Source organism: Gasterosteus aculeatus, chromosome 16 (assembly GCF_964276395.1).
Source record: "Gasterosteus aculeatus chromosome 16, fGasAcu3.hap1.1, whole genome shotgun sequence".
Taxonomy (NCBI): Eukaryota; Metazoa; Chordata; class Actinopteri; order Perciformes; family Gasterosteidae; genus Gasterosteus; species Gasterosteus aculeatus.
In genome coordinates, this window is record NC_135704.1 from 4,902,001 (window position 1) to 4,928,202 (window position 26,202).

At 46.5% G+C, this 26,202-nt stretch overlaps 2 protein-coding genes across 7 annotated transcripts; both read left to right on the forward strand.

Annotated features, from left to right (window-relative positions):
- The first annotated feature begins 1,682 nt into the window (after window positions 1-1,682).
- Window positions 1,683-17,396, forward strand: traf3ip1 (TNF receptor-associated factor 3 interacting protein 1). Of its 6 annotated transcripts, none has more exons than XR_013453123.1 (17): window positions 1,717-2,041; window positions 3,478-3,546; window positions 4,323-4,484; window positions 5,302-5,430; window positions 5,594-5,968; window positions 6,048-6,119; window positions 6,516-6,539; window positions 6,872-6,947; window positions 7,278-7,298; window positions 8,030-8,117; window positions 8,936-9,019; window positions 9,132-9,270; window positions 9,351-9,381; window positions 9,526-9,602; window positions 11,163-11,199; window positions 14,942-15,159; window positions 15,526-17,396. XR_013453123.1 is itself a non-coding variant. In XM_040200829.2 (16 exons), the coding sequence occupies exons 1-16, from the start codon at window positions 1,919-1,921 to the stop codon at window positions 15,689-15,691; spliced, it is 1,851 nt and encodes a 616-aa protein (XP_040056763.2). In that variant the 5' UTR covers window positions 1,683-1,918; the 3' UTR covers window positions 15,692-17,396. The 6 variants fall into 6 exon arrangements, 4 of the variants coding, with proteins under 4 accessions (XP_040056763.2, XP_040056762.2, XP_077947533.1 ...); XR_013453124.1 differs by having other exon boundaries at window positions 9,135-9,270; XM_040200829.2 differs by lacking the exon at window positions 11,163-11,199 and having other exon boundaries at window positions 1,683-2,041; window positions 9,135-9,270.
- A 1,713-nt stretch (window positions 17,397-19,109) lies between these two features.
- Window positions 19,110-24,863, forward strand: asb1 (ankyrin repeat and SOCS box containing 1). The gene is made up of 5 exons (XM_040201633.2): window positions 19,110-19,367; window positions 20,000-20,138; window positions 20,883-21,185; window positions 21,653-22,035; window positions 22,991-24,863. The coding sequence occupies exons 1-5, from the start codon at window positions 19,271-19,273 to the stop codon at window positions 23,149-23,151; spliced, it is 1,083 nt and encodes a 360-aa protein (XP_040057567.1). The 5' UTR covers window positions 19,110-19,270; the 3' UTR covers window positions 23,152-24,863.
- The last annotated feature ends 1,339 nt before the right edge of the window (window positions 24,864-26,202 follow it).

Consider the following 26,202-nt stretch of genomic DNA (forward strand, 5'->3'; position numbering starts at 1 on the left):
TACAAAAATCCACAAGGTACACGTTTTGTCAACGGCCATAGGAGCCGTATTTATTACCGGACAGACATAAAAACACATCCACGCGTTCGGTAGAGTCTTGGGTCTCATACAAACGCCGTATTTTTTAGATAGCTGTTATAGTTTTGCGCTGGTTCCCATTTGTTTGAGGTGTGGATTCTGTGTAACTTGCAGCCATGTCTCTGCATTTTGCAGCCGCACAGGTGCGGCGTTGTCGTGGTTACGAGCACTCACACGCTGCAGGATCTGTCTGTGGCTCACAGCTGCTCCTTGTGACCTGATTAGTGGAGTCACATGACGCAGCTATGCTTTCTGTCAACAGACCAATATGATAAAGACACTCGCCCCCCCTCCCCCCTCCACCCTGACGTCTTCTCACTGTTAATCACTCTCAGTCAGTCAGTCTGTCTAATTCTCCTCCCCTCTCCCTCTCTCTCTTCCTCACCACCATTCCCTTCCTCACCCCCTCACCCTCCCTCCCTCTATCTACACCCCCCCACCCCACCCAATCCAATAGGTGCGCCGTTGTCGTGGTTACTCGCTCACACGCTGCAGGATCTCTGTCTGTGGCTCAAAGCTGCTCCTTGTGACCTGATTAGTGGAGTCACATGACGCAGCTATGCTTTCTGTCAACAGACCAATATGATAAAGACACTCGCCCCCCCTCCCCCCTCCACCCTGACCTCTTCTCACTGTTAATCACTCAGTCAGTCAGTATGTCTAATTTTCCTCCCCTCTCCCTCTCTATCTCTTCGTCACCACCATTCCCTTCCTCACCCTCTCACCCTCCCTCCCTCTATCTACACCCCCCCACCCCACCCAATCCAATAATTTCAAAATAAAAGCCCCATGGAGGGAATTTTTACTGTAATGTCTGTGATGAGGCCTATTAATTAAAAACTTTTAAGTGTGAATAACAAACATTCTGTCTCCCACTACGAATATTACTCGTACTTCTAGTACTACAACTGATACTTCTACTACCATACTGCTAGTATTTCTACTGCTATTAATACTACAACTACTACTAATGTTATTACAAATACTACTATGGCTAATAGTATCAGTATTCCAGCTGTTTCTACTGCTATTGATACTAAACCGACTTCTACTGCTAGTACTAATACCCAAATTACGACTAACATTACTACAAACAATTTTAAACCTCTTTTTATTCATCTCAGCTTTTGTTATTTCTGTACTTTTTAAAGTTCATTTAAGCTCCTGCAACTTCTGTTTTGCAATATTTCACATTTATTTCAGCTGTTTTCATTTCTGCTTTTTCAGCAAATCTATTGAAATTCCTTTCAGCTTCTCCCATTTCTGTATTTTCAGCTATTTAAAATTAATTTCAGCTTTTCTAATATCTTTTATTTCAGCAAATGTATTCAAATTCCCTTCGAGTTTCTGTATTTTCAGCTATTTTTAAATATTCAGCAAATGTACTCAAATTCCCTTCGAGTTTCTGTATTTTCAGCTATTTTTAAATATTCAGCAAATGTACTCAAATTCCCTTCAACTTTCTGTATTTTCAGCTATTTTTAAATATTCAGCAAATGTATTCAACTTCCCTTCAACTTTCTGTATTTTCAGCTATTTTTAAATATTCAGTGCAGCTTTCAGCTTTTTGCATTCCAACGCATTTTCAGCAGGAAATGCCTTTTCTAGTTTATCATGAGACTTGTTGGAGATCGTTAGCTGTTGCTATGGGCGCAAGCGATGCTTAGCAACCGTAACCGTCAGCGCATGCGCAGTCTTCATCACTGGTGCACTGTGGGATTGCTGAATATTGACATGGCAACCAGGCGACAGAGCCAGCAGGATTTTTTTGTACACTCCTGAATAGTTGTTGCTGTCTCCTCTGCGTTTAAGCCCCTTAGCTTGACGTTCGCCCGCTGCCATGAACGTGGCGGTGGTGAAGAAGACCCAGGACACGCTGGGCAAAGTGATAAAGAAACCTCCTCTCACGGAAAAGCTGCTAAGCAAGCCGCCGTTTCGATACCTTCACGACATCTTCAGCGAGGTGAGACTCACATGCTAACTTCAGGATTAGCAACTTTGCGTTTGTTTCACCGCCACAACGGGCCACTTTAGCCCTTATTTACCGAAAGGCTCGCGCCAAATAAAAAGACGAGCCAGCCAGTCGTCTGGCTAATGCACCGTTAGCATGAACTATGCTAACCAAGTAACACTCAATTCGCGGTAACGTTAACTGACGTTACGGCTACCACAGCCGTCAATGCGACTCTGGTATCGCGGATGAGGTTGGTCGAGCAGTTAAACCATCAAAGTCGACCATGAACCAAAGGAAGGGTTGCTAAAGATCGCTAACAATTGTAAATGAGGTCGCTTTACGTGAGTAATTTAACATAGTGGGTAAGCTAACTTGAGCTATCCGTGCCTATGGCGTCGTGTAGTTTCGAGCACACTCGGGGATCGAACCGGTTCCGTTACCGTCGGCTAACCACAGTGAGCCGTTCGAGGTACCAGGTTGGATAAATGTGCGTGGCTCTTCGTCACGTTGAGATCACGGATGCTGAGCGGCTTATCGCCGCTGGGCTGTTTGATAAGACCAATGGTTACGTGGTGCTGCGATGAATCACTGCGTGTTCAAAGCTGCCCGCGCATCATCACAGGGGTTTGCAGAGATAGTAGAAGCCTCAGTGGTGGACTCCTCAGTAACACGCCTGCTTCACCACTTCAGCAGCTGCTCCTCTCCGCTCAGCTCCAAGCTCCCTAACGTCACTAATCTCCAACGTTAGTTGTCCCCTCCAGCTTTGAGGTGATGTGGCCTGTTACACAGACACTTTGTGGACCATACTGAGATGGAGCAGACTAAGTTTGAACCCATCAGAAATAAGTCAGTCAGCGTGGTTACATGGATTCGAATAACTGGCTTAGTCGGACTGAAATCGAATTATCCGTTTCATGTAAACACCTTTGTCCGACTATGTGCGGTCCGACTACGATCCGACTAACACCCCTGGATAACTCCATCCGATCCAGTTGATAGTTCGACTATTGCGGCATGTAACGGTGAACCGGATAAGGAACTGGCCTTTGCATCTTTGCGCATGCTTGTGTCTCTATAAAACCATGCATCACATCCAGGGCTCTTTCTTTTATTTATTTTTTTCACACACAACAGAATCCTTTGATACAAAGTGTGAAGTACGATAAAATCTGTTCAACCTTTCTCAACCCACGTGAGATCTCATTCCCACTCCACGCGTCTTAAGTAGTCAGAGGCGACCCATGTATATTTGATGAGGGAAGCGTGTCGGGATGTGTGACTCCTTTCCGCTGCTGACAATGTGTCTGACTGCACAAATAGGCATCCACATTATAGAGGATGCTGAGATATTGATGCCTATGTGTACTTTATATATTTTTAGTTTTTAGGGAAATGCAAATAATCTGACAGCTGAGTGTTCAACCTTAACTTGTTATTCCTTTCAGGTCATCAAGACCGTAGGTTTTATGAAAGGTCTGTATGGTGAAAATGAAATGAAGTCCGACAATGTTAAGGTAAGTGAACCACTCTGTCCTCCTGGTTGATTATTTCTACTCCTTTAGGCCTCCTGATGCATAACGCTGATATCACTATTTTTGGTTAATTGCATTTCCCTCATAATTGTCTCACATAATCTGCACGTATGTCCTAAGCAGCAGCCTTATTTGTGTATGAGATAGCCTGCAGGTGATCTGACGCCCAGTCTGAGGGCGGCAGTGTGTGAGTAACTCTACACGCTCCCTTTGTGAGAGGATCTGGCATGACATGACTAAGAGGGCATCCAAGGTGTCAGAAGTGTGCTGCTTGATAGTTGACCCCAAATCGATACTCGACAGAAGGATGCTGCATGGGCTCAGCTACAGGTCCCTGTTTGAAACTGGATGTCCCCCAACAGGAGCATCACTGTAATCAGATCATGTAAAATTGAGGATGTTGAGTTCAGAAGGTACCATTGTTATGCTCATACACGTCTGTCATGGGATAACAGACGTTATAACAACACTGCTGTGTTGTTATGTGATAATCTCATCACTACCTTACTCTCTTCAGTGCAAATCTTTTTTTGTAAATGATGTTTTTTAACTCCTTTGCACTGTCTGCTGGCATCTCAGATGCTGCATTATAACAGACTAGCAGCACTGCTTAGCTGGGTCATTTATCTGGAATTCAATGTCATGGGGCGGGGGGGGGGGGGGGGGGGGGTGTTTGCTCTTCTTTTTGTGGAGGCAGGCTTTGTTATTAAATCAGATTTTACAATGGACTCTGTTTGCCTTGTCTTTTTCCTTCTCAGGATAAGGACTCCAAGATAGTCTTCCTCCAGAAGGCAATAGACGTGGTGATGCTGGTGAGTGGCGAGCCCCTGGGGGCGAAGCCGGCACGCATTGTGGCCGGACATGAGCCCGAGAAAACCAACGAGCTGCTGCAGGTCATGGCCAAGTGCTGCATCAACAAGGTGTGTGTTCTTGGCAACGCACACAGACAGAAGAGATCAATTGCAAAGGCTCACTTTCCAATTCTCTCCTGTCCCCAGTCTCCTATCATTCAGATGATATATTTGGAAAAAAACTGTTTCCCATTGTGTGTTATTTCTAGCAAATAATAAAAATCTATGTCTAGTAATGTCTAGCCGGCCTCGGGAAGAACTTTTTAATTGAGCCCTGGAGAGTAAAGAGATGAGCACGTCCCAATTGGATATCTGTTCTACAAACACTGTTTTGATTTCATGTCATGGGGAATGTTTGTATTCCTCGGATCTTATGCAACCTATTTGCTGTTGTTACATACAGCCTAGATTTAATAGATATATTTCAACAATGAAAAAAACAACAATAAAAATCCCCCAAATTAATGAGCATTGAATCAATATTAATTTAGCTCTGAATGTAAGAAACTTAAGTAAAGCGTTAGCTGAATATACTGGTCCAATATGTGATAGCTGATTAGTTCATTCAAATATATTAAAATAATGAAATTCTATTCAAACAACATTTCATATTATTCTGGTAGCATTTCTGTATTAAAGCTTTTCTCCGTTGCTTTGGCACAGTAGTTTTCATCCTGTGAGTTGTACTGGTCAAAATGTCTGTCCTTATTCATCAGCGCATTGTATAAGAGTTTACTGTGGGAAGACAATAATATGTAGTATACAATAGTGTAACAAGACTGCAAAAAGAAAATGATTGACTGTATGTGTACAAGTCTGAAATGATTGTTTTCAAAAGACGGTAAACAATTCAAATTCATAACATGAACCAAATGTTGTCTTCCAGATGTCCAGTGACGATGCCGTGAAGCGAGTGCTTGCCGGAGAAAAGGTGGACATAAAGACCAAGGCCAGCACCACCAGGTCCCAGGACAAGGAGAATAGGGAAGGACGCGAACGTCCTCTTGATCGAGAGGTGAGAGTCCTCCGCCCGCTCTGAGGATGGAATTACACACTGCTCACTCCCAACATCTGGTGCACTATGTGCCGTCTGCGTTAGCAGTTAGCAGTTAGCATCGGCAGTGTCCCAGCATGTGCCTTGGATCCTCACCCTGTGTGTTCGGCGTGAACTATTTTAGGAGAGGAAGACGATTACAGACCGCAGCGGGAGCCGAGACCACAAGGACCCGGACCAGCCCAAGGAGCCGCAGAGCCGACGCAGGGATGGGGAGAAGGAGCAGCACGGCGCCAGAGAGCGCTCAGAAAAGGACCCCCGCGCCAAGGACAAGAGCCGGGATCGGGAGCGAGACAAAGGACGGGGGAAAGACAGGGACAAGGAGAGGGACAGAGAGAGGGAGCCAGAGAGGGAGCCAGACAAAGACCGAGATAAGGCGAGAGACTCTCGCGGAGCCCGGGAAAGAGACAAGGACAAAAGAAAGGACCGAGGCAAAGACAGGGAGCGCCACAAAGAGCGGGAAGAGCGGAGCAAAAGTGGAGAGAGCGGCAATAGCAAGGTATGCCTGCCTGTTTGCCTCAAGTCTTAAATGTTTAGCAACAGACCATTATTTACCTCACGTGTGTGTTCGTGCGTAGGCCAGAGTGTCAGAGCAACCACAGCAGGCGGCGAGCCCCGAGCCCAGCAAAACAGCCAAACCTGTGCCAGCCGTGAGTTCCATCACTCATGATACATTGTTTATTATTAGAAGTGATTGTCTCATAGTGATGATGGTGTGCTTTACTAGACACACTTTACATGTTCATCTCTACTTTATTTATGCTGTGCCCCTTCTTCATGTAAGGATGAAAGACCAGACGAGGAGGTATTGAAGCCCGCAGAAACCAAATGCGGAAAAAATGAGAGCTTTGCTGTAGTCTGCGCTTTTGTTTAGGATGCTGTGACCATTGATTGCAATAGCGTTAGGGGGGCGGCTACTTGTTTTAGTGCTAATTTGGGCTATGGTGTTTAGCAGGCATGTGAGGCCTTGTGTCCTCATATTATTTGTATCATTGCTAAATGTGACCTCAGTTTGTGGTGTAATGTTGTGTTCTTTGTCTCTGCAGCCTGCAGAAGCAGTTGAGAACCAGGTAAGTTCATAATCTGTGGCAGTTGTTGTTTTTTAAACACACTTCATTCCGTTTCAGTGTTTTTATTGTTGCTGTGATACAACTAACTTGCCCCCCATGTGCTGTATTTCGCATGCAGCAGTCTGTCAGTGTGTACGGTTTCAACATTAACCCTCCATGTTAATTGGGGCCTAATTGTTTAGCAAAGAAGTTGATGACTGATCATGAAAGGACGGCCCAATAGAGGGTTCTACATGACGGGGCGTCCACAGTCAGTGAGTGATGTGTTGCTTTTCACTGCTTATTGTTGTAAACGTGTATCCTTTGCCTGCTTGTCTCTGCTTCTCTCACAGCCTGACAGTCCAGCTAGAATACCTCGGCCTTCATCTGCCAAAGGGCAGAGGCGGAGACCCAAAATTGGAGGTCAAGGTAACCCCCATCCCTTCTCCCCCAGCACCCAACTTAAAACGACTAACTGCCCTTGACTAAATGACTAAATAACTGCCCTTGAATCATCAACCGAGGGGCTCTTCGACAGCCAAATAGATTTTACAGTTGACGGGTTTCTATTTGCGAACTGGTCTTATAAATTCACTGACTGGTTCCACTCAGTGGGAGGTAAAAGTGACTCATCAGGATTACTGTTGGCAGTGTCGACAAAGGTTTCATGGAACTGACATTAAGAAAGACACTTTGTGTTTTCATACTCTGTGTTTGCATGTCCAGAAACTAACAAGATCTTTTTCTGCTCTCCGACAGATGAATCTGACAGCGAGGGAGGTAATTGTTCTCTATCTCATCTCATTTAACATTAGGGATTTTCCATGTGGTCATCGTGACAGCAGAGGTGCTGCCCTTAATCAAAAATGCATTTTGAGGGGTTCCTTTATGAATTGCAGTAACAGAAAAAGAAAGTTTTAAAATTGATCAATTCATAAATAGACCAAAAACTTTAAAGTCAGCGCTCCACTTCTTTAGTCCTGAAAGCACAAGGATCAAAGGATCCAGAAATGTCTTCCCCCAGTATGTCAGCGCGCTCCCTTTAGAGTGCATGCTCGACATTCTCTCACTGCGACTAAATGACGTTCTAGATGGGGCAACAATATGCTCTTTTTTTTTAAAGGTCTGAGCAAGTCAGTGAAGTTCATTAATAACGTTCAATGTCTCAAGGGCCTCAGAGGATTACTAAAGCAACTCTCCTAGAGGACAAGAAACCCCACCGCCGTACGCAGCGAGGGCAACAATTGAGTCTTAGCAGCCGGCTGGTTTGGGAAATGTCAGTCGAGCTCCGTCCAAAAGAACAAAATCCATCTGAGCAAATTTCTCTTTTGGCAACGGTGTTCTGAACTAGCGGTATCTTTGTCAGGTTGTGAGCATTCAGGACATAGAAACAGGCCGGTACTGTGTGCACTCGTTATACAGGCATGTACATTAGTGTCCAGTGGAAGGACGGATCTAACCCTCGCTATGTTATACTGAGCTAACTACAAGTCGCTGCTGTCCCTTCGCAGACGGAGATGCTCTGTTAGCCCAGAGACCGCCGCCCCAAGAAAATGGAGAGACTGCAGCGTCCTCGGTGCCATTTGACGTGGCCTCCAGGTCTGTACAGTCAACACTGAACCGTACCTCATTATGCAAGCGCTTTGCTGAGGTACAGGACATTAATCCAGCAATACTCTTCACTTAAGACAAAAACACCTCATTAACTGTAAATATTTAAGCTGCTCTCACAATTATCTGGGAAACATCAACATCTAACGCAAAGTAGCTATTTAATATGACCTTATGACCTTTCTTTTTTGGAAGATTTGAGATGTTATTTTAATCGTGTGGTAATTTTTTTCATTATGATAATTTTTCACAATGAGGGCAATGATTATAAGGGATCCGTCTCACTGGTTAAATCATCTTATGCAGTAGGTCATCAAACATATAAACGTTAAAATTCGGTTGTAATTTCTTAGTATAAAAGTTATTTCATTGCATTTTATCCGATTTATTTAAATATTAGGGTAGTTGCGCTAAAGCTAAAATGAAGCTTGTTCCTGGGCCATCACCAGTATCTGTTCCAGCAGAGCACATAGTGGAGTGATTGCTGTTTTTATTTAAACATTTATGAGTGTTTGTGTGTTTAAACCATCTAATCGAACGATTGGCCGACGAGCTGCGTTCTAGCGATTTTTTTTTGGTTCCAAGCAACAATTATCATCCTAAAGTCTGAATGAGCTGTCTTCTCTCTGAGAGCCGCTAACAGAAGATTTTCCCTATAAAGCACGTCAAGAAATAAAAAAACTGCAACCTGTAAAAAACAATGAAAAATGGCTTTTATAAATGCACTCGTATGTAGTTAGAAAATTATTGGTTTAACAACTTAACTTCAGTTAAGTGTCTAAATCTTTTTCAATGGGCGACAACAGGCGGATGCCACGGCCGGGCAGCGCTCGCCCAGCCCCCCCCCGAGTCAAGAAACAGGAAAGCTCCGATGTGACGCCGGCTGAGAGGTGACTACACTGTTTGTAACTGTGATAATCTGACCGCTCCGTCAGACAAACACACGCCTCACCCTACATGGTACATACACAGCTTTCAGTCAGAAACGAGTCTCTGTCCCAGCAGGCTGTCCAGTGCCAAGCCCCCAGCACCAGTCATCATGGACGGGAAGGTGCTGTCTGATGACGAGGAGGACGAAGATGAGCAATTTCTCGTGGAGGAGGCGGTGCCTCCGCCCGCGGAGGCTCCTGACATGGAGGCGGTGAGTGACTTGGACGGCGAGCTTCTTGGAATGTAATGCGAGTACATTGGATAGTTATCCTCTATTTCTTTCCCTTCCAGGGGCAGGACCTCAACGGCGAAGACAAACATGGTACCCGCTCGGATCTGATCCTCACGTTATTTACTGCTTCTTCATTTCTTATTCTGGGAGGCTCATTAGGGGCACATCTTCTGTCCCCTGGTGCTGTGAGGAGGCTCACCTCTCATCTTCCTCTCACCGTTTCTCTCCGCGCAGGCAGCCTCGTGAAGAAGATCCTCGAGACCAAGAAAGACTATGAATTGTCCCCGTCGTCCCCCAAATCCAAAGAGCAGGTAAGGACGGTCTTAGCAGTAGTTTCTCTGCTTGTCCTCTAGGGGGCAGCATCAGCCTAGTCTGACTGACTCGGGGGACACTCTAAAGCTCGCCAGCCGGTCTCTCCACTAGCTTTGCTCTGCAGTGCAAATGTTTTAACCACAGTGAACGGCCCTGCGCAGCCCTGGCTATTATCAAAATGAAGATATAAACAAATGGAGTGGAGAGGTGTAATTGCGCCGCCTCGTAACCACAAATATGCTCCCCTTCAGTGAGGCCGAGGGGCTAATAAGCAGAGAAGCAAGTGTGGCCTCTAGCAGACCACACACAAGTGATACACTCATCAAGATGTCTGGAGCAAAATGAGCTGGTTGCTCAATGTCTACGGTACGCTTCATTCTTTTGTCTGTTCCTTCTGTCGATATCTGCCATCTCGGAGACTTGCATTCTGAGCAATCTTATTCTGGCTGTTTACTCTCCTTCCCCTGGTGTGTTATTCCACAGAACAGACGGTGAACAACCAGTTTGAGGTTTCACTCCTGACGTATTTCTTACTACTTTCTTCTCAACATCTCTTCGATGTAGACTTCTTAGGCGTGTTTTTTTTGTTTTTTGTTCAACATGACTCATCCCTGCTGTTGATCACGGATTCCTGTCCGTCAGTCAAGAGAGAGCCGCCTGTCATTGTTATTTTCAGTGTGTAGCTTCGGGTTTGGTCTGTAGTCCATGGTGTGAGATGGCTTATGCCGCCTGCTTTGGGTGGTCCTTTTCACTGGAGCACAGTCTCCCGGGCACCCCTTCCTAGCTGACCACCCTGACTCTGATGGATGCTCTGTTTTGGGCTGTCACTCATGCAAAGCATCCCCCGATCCATCTCCTCCCCACGGCGTCTCAGACAGCATCCCTCGTAACTCACACCTCAAGTTGTCTCAGCTTTGCCACCAGTAAACTGAAATAGCTTGACAGGAATTCGTTGGCCAGACATTTCACTTAACAGGTATTTGTGTGTGTGTCTGTGTGTGTGTGTGTTACATGTACTTTTTACATACCTCTTCCCTCTCGGGATGGGATGAAATACAATTTTCTACGCCGGATCGCAATAAAAAACACTCACAATAATTCGATTGAGGTACATTCCCATGATCAGAATAATTGAATATCATCACAAAGCATTATTACGGTAAATTAGTGTAAAATAGAACTTAATCAAAGAAGAATTTATATTTAGGCTAAGAAAGAACAGACATGTTACTTTTTCAGAAATGTGTCTAATTGGTGGACTTTTTCCTCATGAAAGAGGTGTGTCCTATTAGTAAAGCAGAATGCAAGATAGTGATTCCTGTATGTTAAGCGTATTTGTATGATAGTAGGGATTACATTGTGTATCTTAATCTCTTTGGCCAGGATTATTATGACGTGAACTTTTTATGTCGCCCCGTTCCCACCACCCACATCAACTCTTCTCTTACAAATAAAAGAAAACATGCATGAAGATAGAGGAGCTCTTTGTGGAGCGCGAGCGTTGCGTAGCCTTGTAGAGTTTATCCTAATTTCCTTAATGGAGCCTCCTCTGTTTTCAGAGTATCCTGCACGGTCTGCACAAGCGGCCTCTAACAGGTATGTCTGGACATCGGGCCTGTCGAGTGCACCCCTCCACCATTATTGGCCTTAGCTCGTCAGCTGCATAAAGAACTGTAATGACTTCCTTCCTGACATGAAAGGGTGCAGAGGTCAACCTAATTGAAGAGGGGTTTTTTTCTCCTCTTTTTCTTGTAATCACGGTAAAACACACACGGTCAAAAATGTAAATATTGAGCTCCTTCATTCAATGCGGTATGACCGACGGGTTTGAGGTTTCAGCTGCCGCCTTTCATTTTCTCAAAAGCCGATGTTTATCAAAACAGCGAGTGAGTCACAAGCCCCCCTGTTTGGGACCTGACGCCCCGTTCCGTCAGGGGAAGGATGTTGATAATCCAGGCCACGCATTCTTGTGTTCTTTGTCATTCCTGAATGAATTCAGGCATTGTTTAAGCCGGTTGCCACATTATGTAAATAAAAGTCATTCTTAAACGGTCAAATGATTATATTTGCCACGTCCCACCCCAGCGTGTGTGTGACGGGAGAGTTTGTTGTATATTTATGGGGATGCCCTTCCTCATGACCCCCTCGGCGGTATTGTATATTATTGCAAGATAGCTCCCTTTTTATTTAGACAGAATCTGCCCTTCGCAGCAGCTGCGTTTTCATAAGAATTTTTGTGTACTCTTTTCCCCCCTCATCAAATTAGCCTTGATGAAGGTTTGTAATGTATAAATAAACCCTGTGGCATACAAATGGATGGCTGCTGAGTGAGAGTCACGGAGGAGAAGGGCCAGAATACTCTCTGCAGAATTGTCAAGAAAATAAATACTCCTCTCTGCAGACCTCTGTGTCTTTATACACATTTTTGTGGGAGCATAAGGAAATGACCCTGTGGCATTCCATTAGTCATACTACTTTTGTAGATGTCGTTGGATCAGGGGGTCCGGTTTTTGAGGAGTACCTACCTGAAGCACCAACAGGCGGGGCCACACCTCGAGTCACAACCCTCTGAAATTTACTTTTTTTCTCACCACGAAAACGTTTGAATGATGAGCAACTTCTAAAAAAGCTAATTTCCATCTCCAGTTACTGCCGAGGAGCCTCCGGAGGTTTTATGTCAGCTCACCTCGTAGCCCCGGGTGTCTCAGTCGTCTCCCCGAGGGGCTGCCGTGGTCTTACAACAACATCCTGTGACCTCAGTGGCCGTCAAGCTTTGCTCCTCACCTCGCTGACTCCACGCTATTTTTATGATCTAGCTCAACTTTTAAAACGGCCCGCTGTGACGAACGACGAGGAAGCCCATAAACAACGTCCCAGAGCCAGTATCCGCTCGGTGCGTCGCTCCCCAGATCGTCTGCAGGAACACATTGTTAAAACCACTGGGACGCCCGTCGGCGTCTTCAAATGGTCGCCAGCAGGATTGTTCCCCAGACGCTCTGACCTTTATCCACGGCCTCTTCAATCATCTGAACATCCTTTGACAAATCTTCTTTTTGTGTGCTTGTGATGACAGAAGAGCAGTTCATAGTGAGAGACATTTGAGCGTGACCTACTGGAACGACTATAACTTGTCCTTAAAGTGATACAGCTAGAATGTTCCAATGGGAGGTTTGTACACTTGTCTCTTATCCTCCCAGTGAAGCCGATTAATGACCAACGATGGAGCGGCTCTCCTTATGATGTAAGCTAATCTCCCCATGTCAGCTAGCATCTAGATAATTGCTTTCCCAGCTAATGATACCCTGGAGGTATCTCCTCCGCCGACGGGCTCCATCAATGTATATTTCTAATCTCAAAGGAGACTGAGGAATGCCTTCCTCTTGCCTCCAGTCCATAAATCACATATTTGTTAGTTACGAACTGAGGCAAACGGGCACGCGATAACTGGGGTGAAGTTCAAGGTACATTACAGAAGGATTTCAATCTAACAGCAATGTGCAGTCAGTGCTGATGAAACCAAATACACTTCCACAAGACGGAGACATCTCAATCCACCAAACAATTCTTTGGGTAAAACTCTTCTCGGTCCACCTGCCGTTTGGAGCGTTCGCCAGTGGCTGAGTCCTCCCTATTGCCGGGGGCTTTCATCACCGTCTGAGATAATGGGAAAACCTTCCTCACCTCCCACTCCTCTGTGGTCACTACGTCCAAATATTGTTCCGTGATCCGGGTGAAGAAAAAGGAAAACCAGGAGCACCCAGGTCTCGCAGGCCCTGACGGGGACCTCCATAAAGTGCTGATTTATACCCAGCTGGACAGAGTGCACACGAACCAGGGGTCATGTTTTCATGCCGAGTTTTTTTTTTTTTGTTTTGTTTGTTTTTCCCCCAACAGAGAAGGAGAGCTCGGGGGTTGAGGGGATGGTAGCAAGGGGACGGCGAATAGAAAGAAGCCCTGGTCCTGTCTGGGCTGTGTGGAGCGAAACCGCAGCCCGGCAGGCGGAATGAGCCGTAGAGTGTTTGTCTAGCTGCGCCCAGTGGAAAGCCACCCACCTCGTTCCAGAAGCGCCGGGGGCCGAGGCGTTTCGGGCCCTCGCACTGCGGAGACCCCACAAAATAGGTACCGCAGAGCGAGGGCCGTTCGGACTTTGTGCTCGCTGACTGTAAAAAGACGTGACGGCAAACACCGGATGTTTGATGTCATCTCTGCAGTGTGGTCTTGTCCAGTCAGGCTGTAATTAGCGGCTCGTTCCGAGAGATGGCTCGATAAGGACGCATGTGCCAGCGATGCCAAGCATGTGTGACAGGCGATGCGTTGTGAAGAGGAAGCTGTCGCTCAGTTTACACTGCGTGGTGAATAGGATTCCCGCCGCCTTGTGAAGGCAGGTGCTCCCATGTGTGGAGCCAATTGGTATAAATTGGTCCGAGGGTTGAACTTGAAAGGAGGAAGAAGTGTAGTAGTTGTTACTCAATACTGTAGTAAAATAACCCCACTGCCACAGCTTGTTACTAAAATAAACAGGACTTAGAGACCGAGAGTGGTGCGAGCGCGTGCGTGCGTGCGTGTGTGTGTGTGTGTGTGTGTGTGTGTCTTTCTTTAGAGTCGCAATGGTGAGTGCCGTCGCATTGCACACTCGGTGTGCAAAGCCTTGCAGAGCCCAGCTGAACAAACATCCTTGGATTTACTCCCCGATACCCCCCCCCCCCTTGTTTCTGCCATTGAGTGTAATTTGTATATGGTGAACGTCCCCCTCCCCCGTCCCACAACTACCACACGCAGCACACACTGGAGGCCTTCATCAGCCAGCCCCCCAGCTCTGCCAGCACCGTTTGATCTCTATATATACAGCCAGGTCGGTGGAATTCCTGCCCAACATTTTTAGCCTTGAAATCCTAAACCACTAAATGCAGGTTGTGGGCATTTGAGCCTCTGCTGGCAAAGGTAGAATTGCTAAAGAGGGTTTGTTATGTTTTGGTCTCCGGAGGCCCAAGTATTTTTTTTGTGTGTTCATACAGCTGTTTTATTCATGTTTTAGTTTAAAGGTGCTAAATGGTTAATAACACAGAAAAAGACACATTGCATTGTAAAGATACAGGGCAGTAAGGCCCACCTGAGGGGAGAGGGGAGAGAAGAGGGGGGGGGGGGGGGGGGGGCATTCTCCATCCTTTGTTGACGTAGCTGAGCCTGCACTGCTCTCACACAACTGTTACAGCTGACAACAGTGTCTCAACCAACGATGTCGCCACGGAAACGTAGCACCCAGCCTCCCGTCCCCCCTCAGGTTCTCGCCGCTCAAATGTCTCTTCTTCCCTAAATCGCCTTTCTCCTCCACTCGCAGGGCTTTGTGTCTGACGCTGCAAAGAAGAAAGAGCGGGAAATGGTGACGCGGGAGATAGAGCGCCTGCGCTCGTCCATCCAGACGGTGTGCCGCAGCGCCCTGCCCTTGGGTAAGATCATGGACTACATACAGGAGGACGTGGACGCCATGCAGGCTGAACTGCGCGCCTGGCGGCGGGAGAACAAGGAGCACGCGCAGGCTTTGCTGCAGGAGCAGAGGTGAGGTCGGCGCGCACGCTGCACACTTCATAGGCTGAGCCGCGGTCCCGCGCAACGTGCTATCTTAACATTTTGTGTACCGATATCAGGAGTTCATATTCAGCAACTACGCATGTGTTGCTTTTTTGTCTTTGCTCTGGTTTTAAACCTCCAAATTGATGTTAAGCTTCTACCCTCAATAACCTTTTCTTATGCAATTTTTAAATATTGTGTGATGCCTTGTTGTCTTAAATCAAAAGTGATGAGCAACTGTAAGGTGGCAGTTTGAGGAGGATCTTCCAACAGCTAAGTGTCTGTTTGTTTATTTATTTTTGTTCAACCTGTTTTTAAAATGTTGTTGTGTGTGTTTGCATGCTTGTGCTGCAGAGTGACGGACAGGGCGGTGGAGCCTCTGAAGTCGGAACTGGCTGAGCTGGAGCAGCTGATCAAGGACCAGCAGGACAAGATTTGTGCCGTGAGATCCAACATTCTGAAGAATGAGGAGAAGATCCAGAAGATGGTGACAGGAATCAACTTCTCCTCCAGGCCCTGACGTGACAAACTAACTGTAGTTAGAAGAAAAGAAAGACCAAATAAATGCACTGGATGTCTGGGGATGAACAGTGTCTCGTTCACAATGATGGTAAGACGAGAGTTGTTCTTCTCTGAGACCAAACGCTGAACCTTGAGCTGGTTTTGTCACAAAAGGAGATGGACCCAAACATATCAGGCACCATCTGTAGGTGTTGGTAAATAGAGGCTCCAAGTGATGGCTTGGAGGTCCGACTCTACTCTTCTATCTGCTTTGAATGACTGATGCATACATTAACTGAATCTTCTTGCTCAGCGCACTAAACTGACCGACCATCTACCCCTTTCCTGTAATGGTGCCTTTGTGAAACAAGCCTGTGCACAGTTCACTTAATAGCTGCATTTCATTTGGGATGATGTCATCAAAAGCCCTATATATTCACTATATAGAGTAGTAAAACATAAACGTTTGTTTTCTCACTCCTGATCCCTGAACTTCAATTTGAAACCTATTTACTTTCTGTTTAACTTTTATTTTTTTAACCGAGCAGAAAAGTTGTGGCACATTGTGGTGGGTTTTGTTTCATTGCCTCTTGGCTGTGGGGGAACTTTTAATCCAGTTAGTGCTGTTTCCAAGGTGAATATGACATCTGCTCTAGTATTTGTTCAACAAGCAATACACAAGTAATTAAATATGTATCCAACTACAGTTTCAAGGGCTGGCAAATGAAGCCAAGAAGAGGACTGTTGAGTCCTGATGGGCGGATTGATTGAAATGTACGTTACATGTCGTACTGGGCTTTTCTTTTGCTTTCAAACGTTGTTCTTTACGCTTCCTTCTTCAAGTTACTCTTCCAAAACAAATGAAGAAAAGAAAGAGATTGATTCTGTTTTTCAAAAACTAAACAACGTTGTAAATATGGACAAAAAATGTGATTTACAGATGTAGCAAATACGACAACATGAGGCAACACTAGGCCGATAATAGGAGCAAAAAAGTATAAAAGTGAGTGTGAAAGAAACCACTGTCCCTGTTTCCTTACCACAATGTGTGGATGAAATGCAAACAACAGAAGAAGATCAGACCAGTCATGGGGATTCCTTGCATAGTGGGCGTTTTCCCCTCTGAGAATGTAGTTAACATATTCTAGTACCAATGTAGTTTTAAATTGCCGTTATTACTTGGACAACTGTGGGTTGCTACCTCTAGTTCTACTGCACGGATTCATTTCCAGTGTTTACACCAAATTATTTTTAAAAGTCTTGGTTTGATTGATGAATGTAAGCCATTATTCTTACGTACATGGTCAGTACAATAGTTGTGTTAATGGCCATAAACAGGAAAACAATGCAGTCGAGTTTCACTCATTCGACCTTCAACAAACTGCAGTTGCTCAGTGCTAATTTGAATTTGATCCATTTGACTGATCTTTTTGAGAGCCTCTCATTAGGAGGAGCCAAAGGTTTCATTTGTAGTCTTATTTGACTTCTTTTTCACATCAGTATTGTATTTAGTCCATCAAATGTAATCTGTTAAAGTCAGCTATAGAGATATTACATAAACCTGTGGAAAGTGAGAACCTGCGTGTTTGTCTTATATGAAACAATGTAAACTACTTGTATCATAATCTTTAAACTGTACATTTTGTATATGTGGAGATTGTATCATAGTTCAAAAATTATATAATTTTGTAGTGGCGTGCAATAAATGGTTACGTTGCAGTAAAGACGTGTTTCTTGTTGTTTTAAGAATGTTGCTCCGAGATGTTAGAGAAAAGCTCTAGACCCAAAGTCAAGTTGGCCCCATAATGGAGACTTAATGAGGTCTGGAGCGAGAGCAACATGATAAATGACCTTGGTTTGTGATTTTCACGAGTCCTCGAGGCGTCTGGCGCGGCCAAATCACACTCAGCGGGACTCCTTTTCTTTTGAAGCCATGTCCGACAAGACAGAAGTAAAACATTTCACTTTTCTTATTGAGACCCTTGAGTAACATTAGCAGGTCTGGAAAGCCCTGAAACAGCTGCAACACGCACAAAGCTTAATAGGAAGCCCCTCTAACAACTATTGAGCGAGATTTGGATGGAGCATTTGTGATGCAAGTCAGAGATTTATGTGAAAGCCCCCGAGCAGACGGACTGGACAAAGACACCGGGCCCAGTCTCAACAGGTGGATTAAGGTAAGGCGAGCGCGCCGTCCTCTGTTGTCCAGCTGCGTTTCCCTTTCCTTTTTTACTATTTAAGGAAAAAGCCTCTTTTTTTTCTTTTTTTTCCCCGTTTTAATTCTACAATGGATCTTGCTGCTGAGGAGTGACCACACCGTTTACTTTCACTTTTGTTGTCCTTATGTTAGGCCCAATCGCTACACCACACTTTGTCTGGGTAAATCACACGGCCGGGGGTTGGAACTGGTCACATGACCTCTCCGAGCTGACCTTCATTCATTCGTTTACCCGTGAATGGTTATTAACCTGAGAGTCGGGGATCAGCTGCACACTATGTCCCCAGGTACTGTGATAGAATGGGTTTCAATCACAAAATTGTATTTGCCAATCACTGCTCCCTAAACGGAGATATGATGACTGAATTCCAGAATTTAAAAAGGTTTCCCCGATGAAACGGCTTTGTCTGATCAGACGGTTGGACCCGTACGTTTATTTGTGGAGCACCAGGCTCCGCATGCCTCTCTGCTGTACGTTACCCACGCAAAGCACTCTGCACAACATTCAAAAAGAGGGTTTACGCAGCATCTTTGCTGCAGCTGAGCAGCGTGTATACATTTAGGAGCTGTATGTGAGGCCGTGGGCCCTGCATTCCTTTCGGTGCTGCTCCGTGACCTTTAAAACGACCTTCTGTGAGGTGGGCTTCATTCATTGTCATAACCACAGATGAGCCCACCATTCTGTTAAAGGTGCAGTGCGTGGGACCGGGAGGCCTCGGGGCTGCTGTTGAAACATGGCGGCTGGCTCCGTGAAGAGGTGAAGACATATAAACTGCTCATTAAGGCAACAAAAGCACAATGGTTGTCATCTGCGTTTCATTATACACTGAAGGAATCATTCGCATTATTTTCATCACTGCCGATCACTATTCCCCTAAATGCTACGTACTGTTACTTTGCTACTATTGATGGTGCCGAGGACTTGTGTGTATTACATTTATAAAGAAGATAAAGAGGAAAATTCATTGAGTCATTTCAATATTTGTTTGCTTCAGACCAACTGAATGAGTTTCCCCCCCCTGGATTTAGGATTTGAACAGCGTCATTTTGAACCATTGACACCAGTATTTCTAAAGTCTAGTTCCAGCCATCGTTATTCCTTTATTTGTCTTCGATTCATTATCATTGAAAAGTGAATTCTTTACGAACTCATTTCCTCTGTTCACGGACATTGTGACGTTTCCCCTTTAAATCCGCCAGCTGAGCGCAGCCAGGAAGTTACGCAGGAAGGTGCGCGTCAACACGCGCACCTTCCTGCGCTTTGGCGTCTCTCCTCTCACTCCGTCCGTGTTCTTTTCAACCGTGTGTGCGGGAGACCTGTTCCGATCCTCCGGGGGGGGGAAGAGGGGGTGGGGGGTGAAGGTGTGACAGTGCAGCAGCATGGCCGACGGTCCGCGGGCTGATGACGACCACCCGCCCAGGACCCGGTCCCCCCCCCTCATCACCGTGTCTGATCTGCCCAGCGCCACCGCAGCAGGTAACCGGGAATGCGGGTGCTCTCCTCCCTGTCCGTGCGCAGGGAGACCTCGCGACACGTGACACAGAGTTGTTGTTATTGAGGCGGACCCCCCCCAACCCCCCTTCTGCTAGGTGCGCCCCATGTCGTCCCATTGTTATTGATGGATGCGTTCATGACCATCGGAGCCTTTTTGCACATTGACAACAAGTGCAATATAACGTTATAGTCCTGCCACGTGTGGGCAGAGCGGCCTGAGTTCTCCTGTTGTTGTGGGTAACTCGTCTGTTTGAGGGACCCAGATCTCTGTGAGGGTTTCAGAAATACTGCTTCTTGCTACAGTCACACGGCAACGAATTAGTATGCAGTGAGAAAAGTGCTGTTAAATGCATGATTCTCAAATAATTCATTGGTGTATTTTCACAATATCCTGCATTCTGAAACCTTAAAAACTGACTGTTGTCAACCAAATAAATTCTTAGTGACCTCTTACAGGCGACTAGTCTATTAGCTGACGTTAAACGACTCATCTGCAAAATAAGGAATCACACAAAACTGTCAGTTGTGTACCAGATACATCATTCATAAGTCATTCAGCGTGAAAACGCACAACAAATCAGAGCCTTAGCCTCTGATCTGTGTGTCCTCACCAGGCCAGAACCTGAAGGAATGGCTCCAGGAGCAGTTCTGCGACAAACCCCTCGAGCAGGACGACATGCGGCTGCACAATGCGGCCTACGTGGGAGATCTGGACACCCTGAGGAGCCTGCTGCAGGAAGACTGCTTCAGACGGTGGGAGGCAGTGAGGCTTCTGATCGAAATCTCTTTTTGCATTTTTAGTTTTGTGTGTTTCAGCAGTCGCACTGCATGCTGCGTCTTTCTGCCAAAGTGTTTGGACCAAAGTGGTTTGTGGTTTCGGTGCCGCGTGGCTCGGTAGGTCTGCTGAGTGGCGGCCCTGTAAGCCCTCGGCGTACAGAACATTCCCTCGCACGTCTCTACCACCGAACCGGCGTGTAGCACACGGCCACAGGCTGGACCTTTCAGCGCCATTGCCTCTGAGCGAAACGCGCCCCTTTTTTCTCCCCGTGTGCGTCCTGGTTGATTGATTGGGCCCAGTGGGGCTGTAATAGAGGGACCGGGGGCCACAGGTAGTGAAACGTGTAATGCTTACAATGTCGGAGCCAGGCGTGACCATCGAACAGCGGTCAGCACTCGTTCAACCCCAATCCCACAGTGGTTGTATTCAGCACTCGCACTCCACACCCAGCCAACCCATTATTACGGGCTCGGGGCAGTTCATCTCCATTCCACATGCTTTACAACATGCTGTTATTTCAATAAAGACAAACGTTGGGTTTCTCCCTGCCCTAACTTTATCCAAACTTGCCCGGGGGGAGTGGCGTTGAAAGCAGTTTACCAGGTAGCTGTTTGAAATGACCCAAGTTTATTTTGTTGTTCGTGTGGTTGTATCGTCAATGGCCTGTTGGACTTTGGGATACAACCATTAAGGACTCCCTTGTCTCCTTTGGGCGCCAGGCGTATCAATGAGAAGTCCGTTTGGTGTTGCGGCTGTCTGCCCTGCACCCCGCTGCGGATCGCGGCCACGGCAGGACACGCCGCCTGCGTGGCCTATCTGATCGGCCAGGGCGCCGCGGTGGACCTGGTCGATGTGAAAGGTCAGACGGCCCTCTACGTCGCTGTGGTGAACGGCCACCTGGACTGTGTGCGGATCCTCCTCCAAGCCGGAGCCGACCCCAACGGGAGTCGCCACCATCGCAGCACGCCGCTGTACCACGCCGCGCGGGTGGGAAGCCTGGACGTACTGCAGGAGCTCATCAGGTAGGAGGGTCGTCTTTTAACGGCTTGAAGGCGTCTCTCCTCTCCATGACAAACTAGTCCATCTTTAAGCCCCCTTATTTTATTATTTTATTTTCATATACGTGTGTGTGTGTGTGTGTGTGTGTGTGTGTGTGTGTGTGTGTGTGTGCGTGTGCGTGTGCGTGTGCATTTATCTTTTGTTTAGGCCGTTGTCTAGCGAACAAAACAAGGACCAGACTGGAGACTTTACTCAAAGCAGCATGACAAAGTTTATTTGCAACAAATTGTTGTGCAACATGTTTGTGTGTTGGTGTTGTGACTTGAAATACATGCTGTTCGTGCAATCCACCCGTTATTACTATGCATTCATTGTTTAAGTGTAATTTCATTCTAGCTTATTTCAGGACCACTTCCTCTGCATTCTATCGAGATTCATCTCTTTTTATTAAAGGCAATCACATTTAAGAACTGTGCTTCCCTCCGTCCAGGTTCAAGGCTGACGTAGACATGGACCACCAGCTGGGGCCCCGCCTCCTCTTAAGCGCTCGCACCCTCAACACCCTGGTGGTGTGTCCTCTCTACATCAGCGCGGCCTACCACCACCTCCACAGCTTCCGGCTGCTGCTCCAGGCCGGCGCTCAGCCCGACTTCAACTACACGGGGCCCGTCTGCCGGGAGACCCTGACCCGCGGCCTGGCCTCCTGCCTGCTGGATGCCGTGCTGCGACACGGGTGTGAGGCGGCCTTCGTCCACCTGCTGCTGGACCACGGGGCCGACCCGGCCCTGGTGCCCTGGGACGGATTGGAGCTGGAGGGTCCCAACCGGAGGAAGGTGGATCCGGAAGCGCTCAGCGTGTTCCTGGAGGCGAGGCGTGAGTGACAGCTGAGTTAGTCAGGAGGAAGCTTGGGGAGGTTTCTGATATTTTTGGAAAGGAACTGCTTTTTCGTCTTTTGATGATTTATTCTATAGTCAAATTAATGTGTTTTAAGTCGTGTAGAACACTGGTCATCAACCTTTTTTCATGTCAGGCAATATTTCGCGGACCGGTCGAGAAGGTCCGCCGGGGGGGGGGGGGTGTAGTAGTCGCGCGCTCTGTGTTCGCTGGTGGGCGAAACTGCCGTGCACGTGCACAGTAAGAGGACAATTGTAAACGTGAAGAAAAACGCCTGGTGACTCGTGGGGAATCTGTCAGCGGGACGAGCGCACATAATTAGGAGAAAATCCAGTCAATTTTCAAAATAAAACATTTTTCAGAAAAATAATATATATATATATATATATATATAAGCTTTCTGTGGTGCGGCCCGGTACCAAACGGCCCACTGACCGGTACCGGTCCACAGCCCGGTGTTTGGGGACCACTGGTGTAGAACACTTTTTTTGGGGGGGTTGCTGGTTACAAAGTTTTATATCATTGTGAATATATAATTCACTCTTTAGAAAATCCCCCCAAACTTTCACATAAGTTTCCTTTTTAGAAAGTTACCTTGATTGCTTTTACAGGTTGATACCCACCGGCAGCGCTTTTCTGTTTCAACCATCCTACTAGTGTGCCGCTGTGTTTGTTCAGCCACCGTCAAGAGAGAACGATCTCTCTGAGTCGTCCACGGCCAAATATTTACACCAGGAAACTGCCATTTCACAGCCTTGTCCATTCTGGATTCTTGTCACACTTTTGTGACACTTAAATAGAAACGAGCCCTTGTTTTATCAGTGAGTCGTGTGCTTTTGTCAAATATAGATGCAGAGCTCTAATTAGGCCGTTCGGTGTCCTGTTATCAGGGTTTTGGCTGTAAAGGAGATCCTCCTCTGCTTTGCCCCCCCAGGATGCCCTCGCAGGCTGACCAACCTGTGTCGCATCGGGATCCGCAGAGCCATGGGCAAAAACCGGCTACATCACATAACCTCGCTACCGCTGCCAAAAACCATCAAGAACTTCCTGCTTCATCAAAACGGACAACCGGAGCTCTTCCCGCCCAAAGCTTAGAGGAACAACAAAGGGAAATAGTTCAGCACAACACAATTTTGTGATCCTTGTTCGCCAATCGCTAAGGCAGACAGTTCATTTTATATCAATGGTCCTATCTTGTTGTTGTTGTTGTAACGATTTATCGACCTATCGGAGAAGCGTTAGTAAGTCTTGGCTTGCGTGTGAAAATGTGATTTGGTGAGAAGCTGTGAGCTAGCAGGCCATGTGTTGATTGTCAGAAGAAGATCACCCACTTCCACTTCCAGCTCTTGAATTGAACTGTTTATGTAAACCAGGATTTGAGATCTTTCACTAAAACGAATGCAAACATGTGCAGCTACCAGAGGCGTTCCTTTGGATCTCCACAGCATTGATCTTACTCGCTCTCCCTTCTTCTTCTTCTTCTCGCTTTGTCGGCCGGTCCTCAGTGCATGTGACGCCCCTCTGCACTGCTCCCACACAGCGGGTCGATGCGGATGCATGGCACTCCCCCCCCCCCCCCCCCCCCCCCCCCACCCAGGACACATTGTTAGCTCTGTGAAGACTTTTGCCCATTGTTTGCAATTTTAGTGCTGCGAGCCATTAGGAGGAAGATGAAAAGCTGTAAGATCCACGTACTTATTAAGTTCAGACTGTAGGTCATTTATATATATATATATATATCTGTATCATATATGCTAATTATTACTAATGTTAAGTACAAGTGTAAAGAAATGTTCAAGTTTGTATTATGCTTCTATTGATGCATCAAGCACTTTAGTTTCTCATTCTGTGTTTACAGTCAATTATCTTATTTTAGCCGTATGCCTTAACATTGAGTTAAGTTTGATGAGACCAGAAATACTCAAAATAAAATTGTGGATATTTAAGGAAAAGAAATATGAATAAAAAGTATTGCAATTGATCTTAACTGTAAACCGAAGCAGGAGAAGATTCTGCGTTTGGGAACAAACTACTTATTTCGGTCACCATCATGTAAGACCCGCCCCGTTCAAGCATATTGAAAACTGGCTGCTCTGTGAGTCTGTTGCACCTGTCTGCTTCCCAGCACGTTTGTTGCACATATAAATGGCTTTGTGTTGTTTCTCAGACGTTGTTACCGGTCAGCATGAAATGTCAGCCCGTCTGGCTTTGTGTCTCATGTCTGTGTGCATACAGTTCATGTACATTCGTTCCTTCTCTCCTGGGCCGGGCGTCAAAAAGTGCTACCGCTTTCCATGCTTCTGGTCCTGTTAGCAGAACATGATTCGTCCTGCTTTTCTCGCAGCTCGGCACAAGCTCTGTTCAAGTCCAAAATATCGCCACAGAATCCTGGGAGTATAAATTAAATCTTTCATTTGATTAAATCAAATCTAGCTGAAGAAAATCTCTCCTCTGTCAATTTCAAGGCAAAGGACCCTGCAGAGCTTCAGCACACTAGTTAATGACATCCCATCCGCATTATGGATCCTTTTACAGACTCGTGTCTAGAATCTGTTTCCAATAAGTCCTAAATGCTCAGGGTGGTTTAACTGCAGAGATCAGATTTCATATAAAAATTAAATTATGTTAAACTACTTTTTTTCTGTTGCCTAAACGTATCAGTGCACAATGGCTTTGTGTGCTAACAAGGCACGCTTCTTAACCATGTTGATTACCACACAAGTCAGTCACTCCCCTGATTGATCGCTGTCATGTTGTCTGGTAACTTGTGACATCTGCACGGAGTAATACAATACCGGTGTGACAAAGTGCTGAGTGGAGACTTTATTTTATTGTTGAGAAGCTGTTGTCACGAAGTTTGAGTTGGTGGAAACCCAACTGGAGAGTCCGGGTCCTGGGAGCGGCGAGTGGACGCAGCGCGCAGCCAATGGGCCAAGCCAGAAGAGGGCTGCCGATCCAATAAAGGTCCCGTAAAGACGGACGGGGTCTCTCTCTAAAAAGCCGTGGACCGCTCAAAAGAATCATCCTGTAACAAGCACTTCTTGATCATTCAGTTATTTATGAAAAACAACAAGCTTACCTGAAAGTGGCAGCTTTTGTGTGCGTGCTCGTGCATGAAGGGGACAACTGTCACATGGCGTCTCTAGATGGCACTGTCTTCCTTTCAAGCGTGGCGGATCTTTCCCCATATCTTATTTCTCTTGCTTTCCCATCTCCGCCTCTCGTTTTACCTCTTCTGAGTTTGCGTTCAGCCGTGGACCTCAGCATGTGTCCTCAAGAGCCTCGTCTTTTCAGAACTCCTTTAAACAAGTCTTTCATTAGCAGAACACACACACACACACTCACACGGCCCTTTGCATCCACGCAGAGAGAAGCGGAGATTGGACGGTTTGGGAAACCGCTGTCTTCCTGTGGGGAGTTTCCATTGCAAGAACCTTTTCTCTCATGTCTGATTTATTTAGTTTATTTAAGGCCCCCCTGCAGTTATTAGAGTGATTTCACGTGAGCTCCTTTATTCCACAGTTACACAGCACTGCTGACATGAAAACCTGAACAAAACGATGGCACTAGACGAGAGAGGCCGAATGCTACACAACAGCAAGTTACAATTTAGTACAGTATTTAAACTCTGAAGTCACTTCCTTTTGTCCCTCATGCAACAAAAGGGAAACGAGGCTGGAAAAAGGTCTGTTTCTTTAGGAAATCCCGGGCAGGTTGCGGTTCATAGCTGCATTTGCACCGTGAATCTAGCCGGTGCTAATCTGTCCCCCACGCGGAGGAGACGCCCCGTTCACGAGGAGCCCACCGCGTTCAGACGTGGGCTCCGGGTGCTTTCCACCGATCTGGTGTTTTCTGTATCAAGTTCTGTGTGTGCTTATTGTGGACAACATGTGGATGTTTGTGTAAAGGGCAGAAAGAGTTGTCGAGTCATTCCCCACATTGTGTGAGCTCTGCTGCACTTGCACCGCTGGGGAGCCGGTTACCATTTGGTAATTGCCACCCGTTTTATTTGCAGTGATGTCATTGCTCAGGCGTTCTGTAACTCTGCTTCCTCCAATGACCACGTCGTTGCGTGTTTACCACACACGCACGCACGCACGCACGCACGCACGCACGCACGCACGCACAAAGCTTTTCAATTTTCGC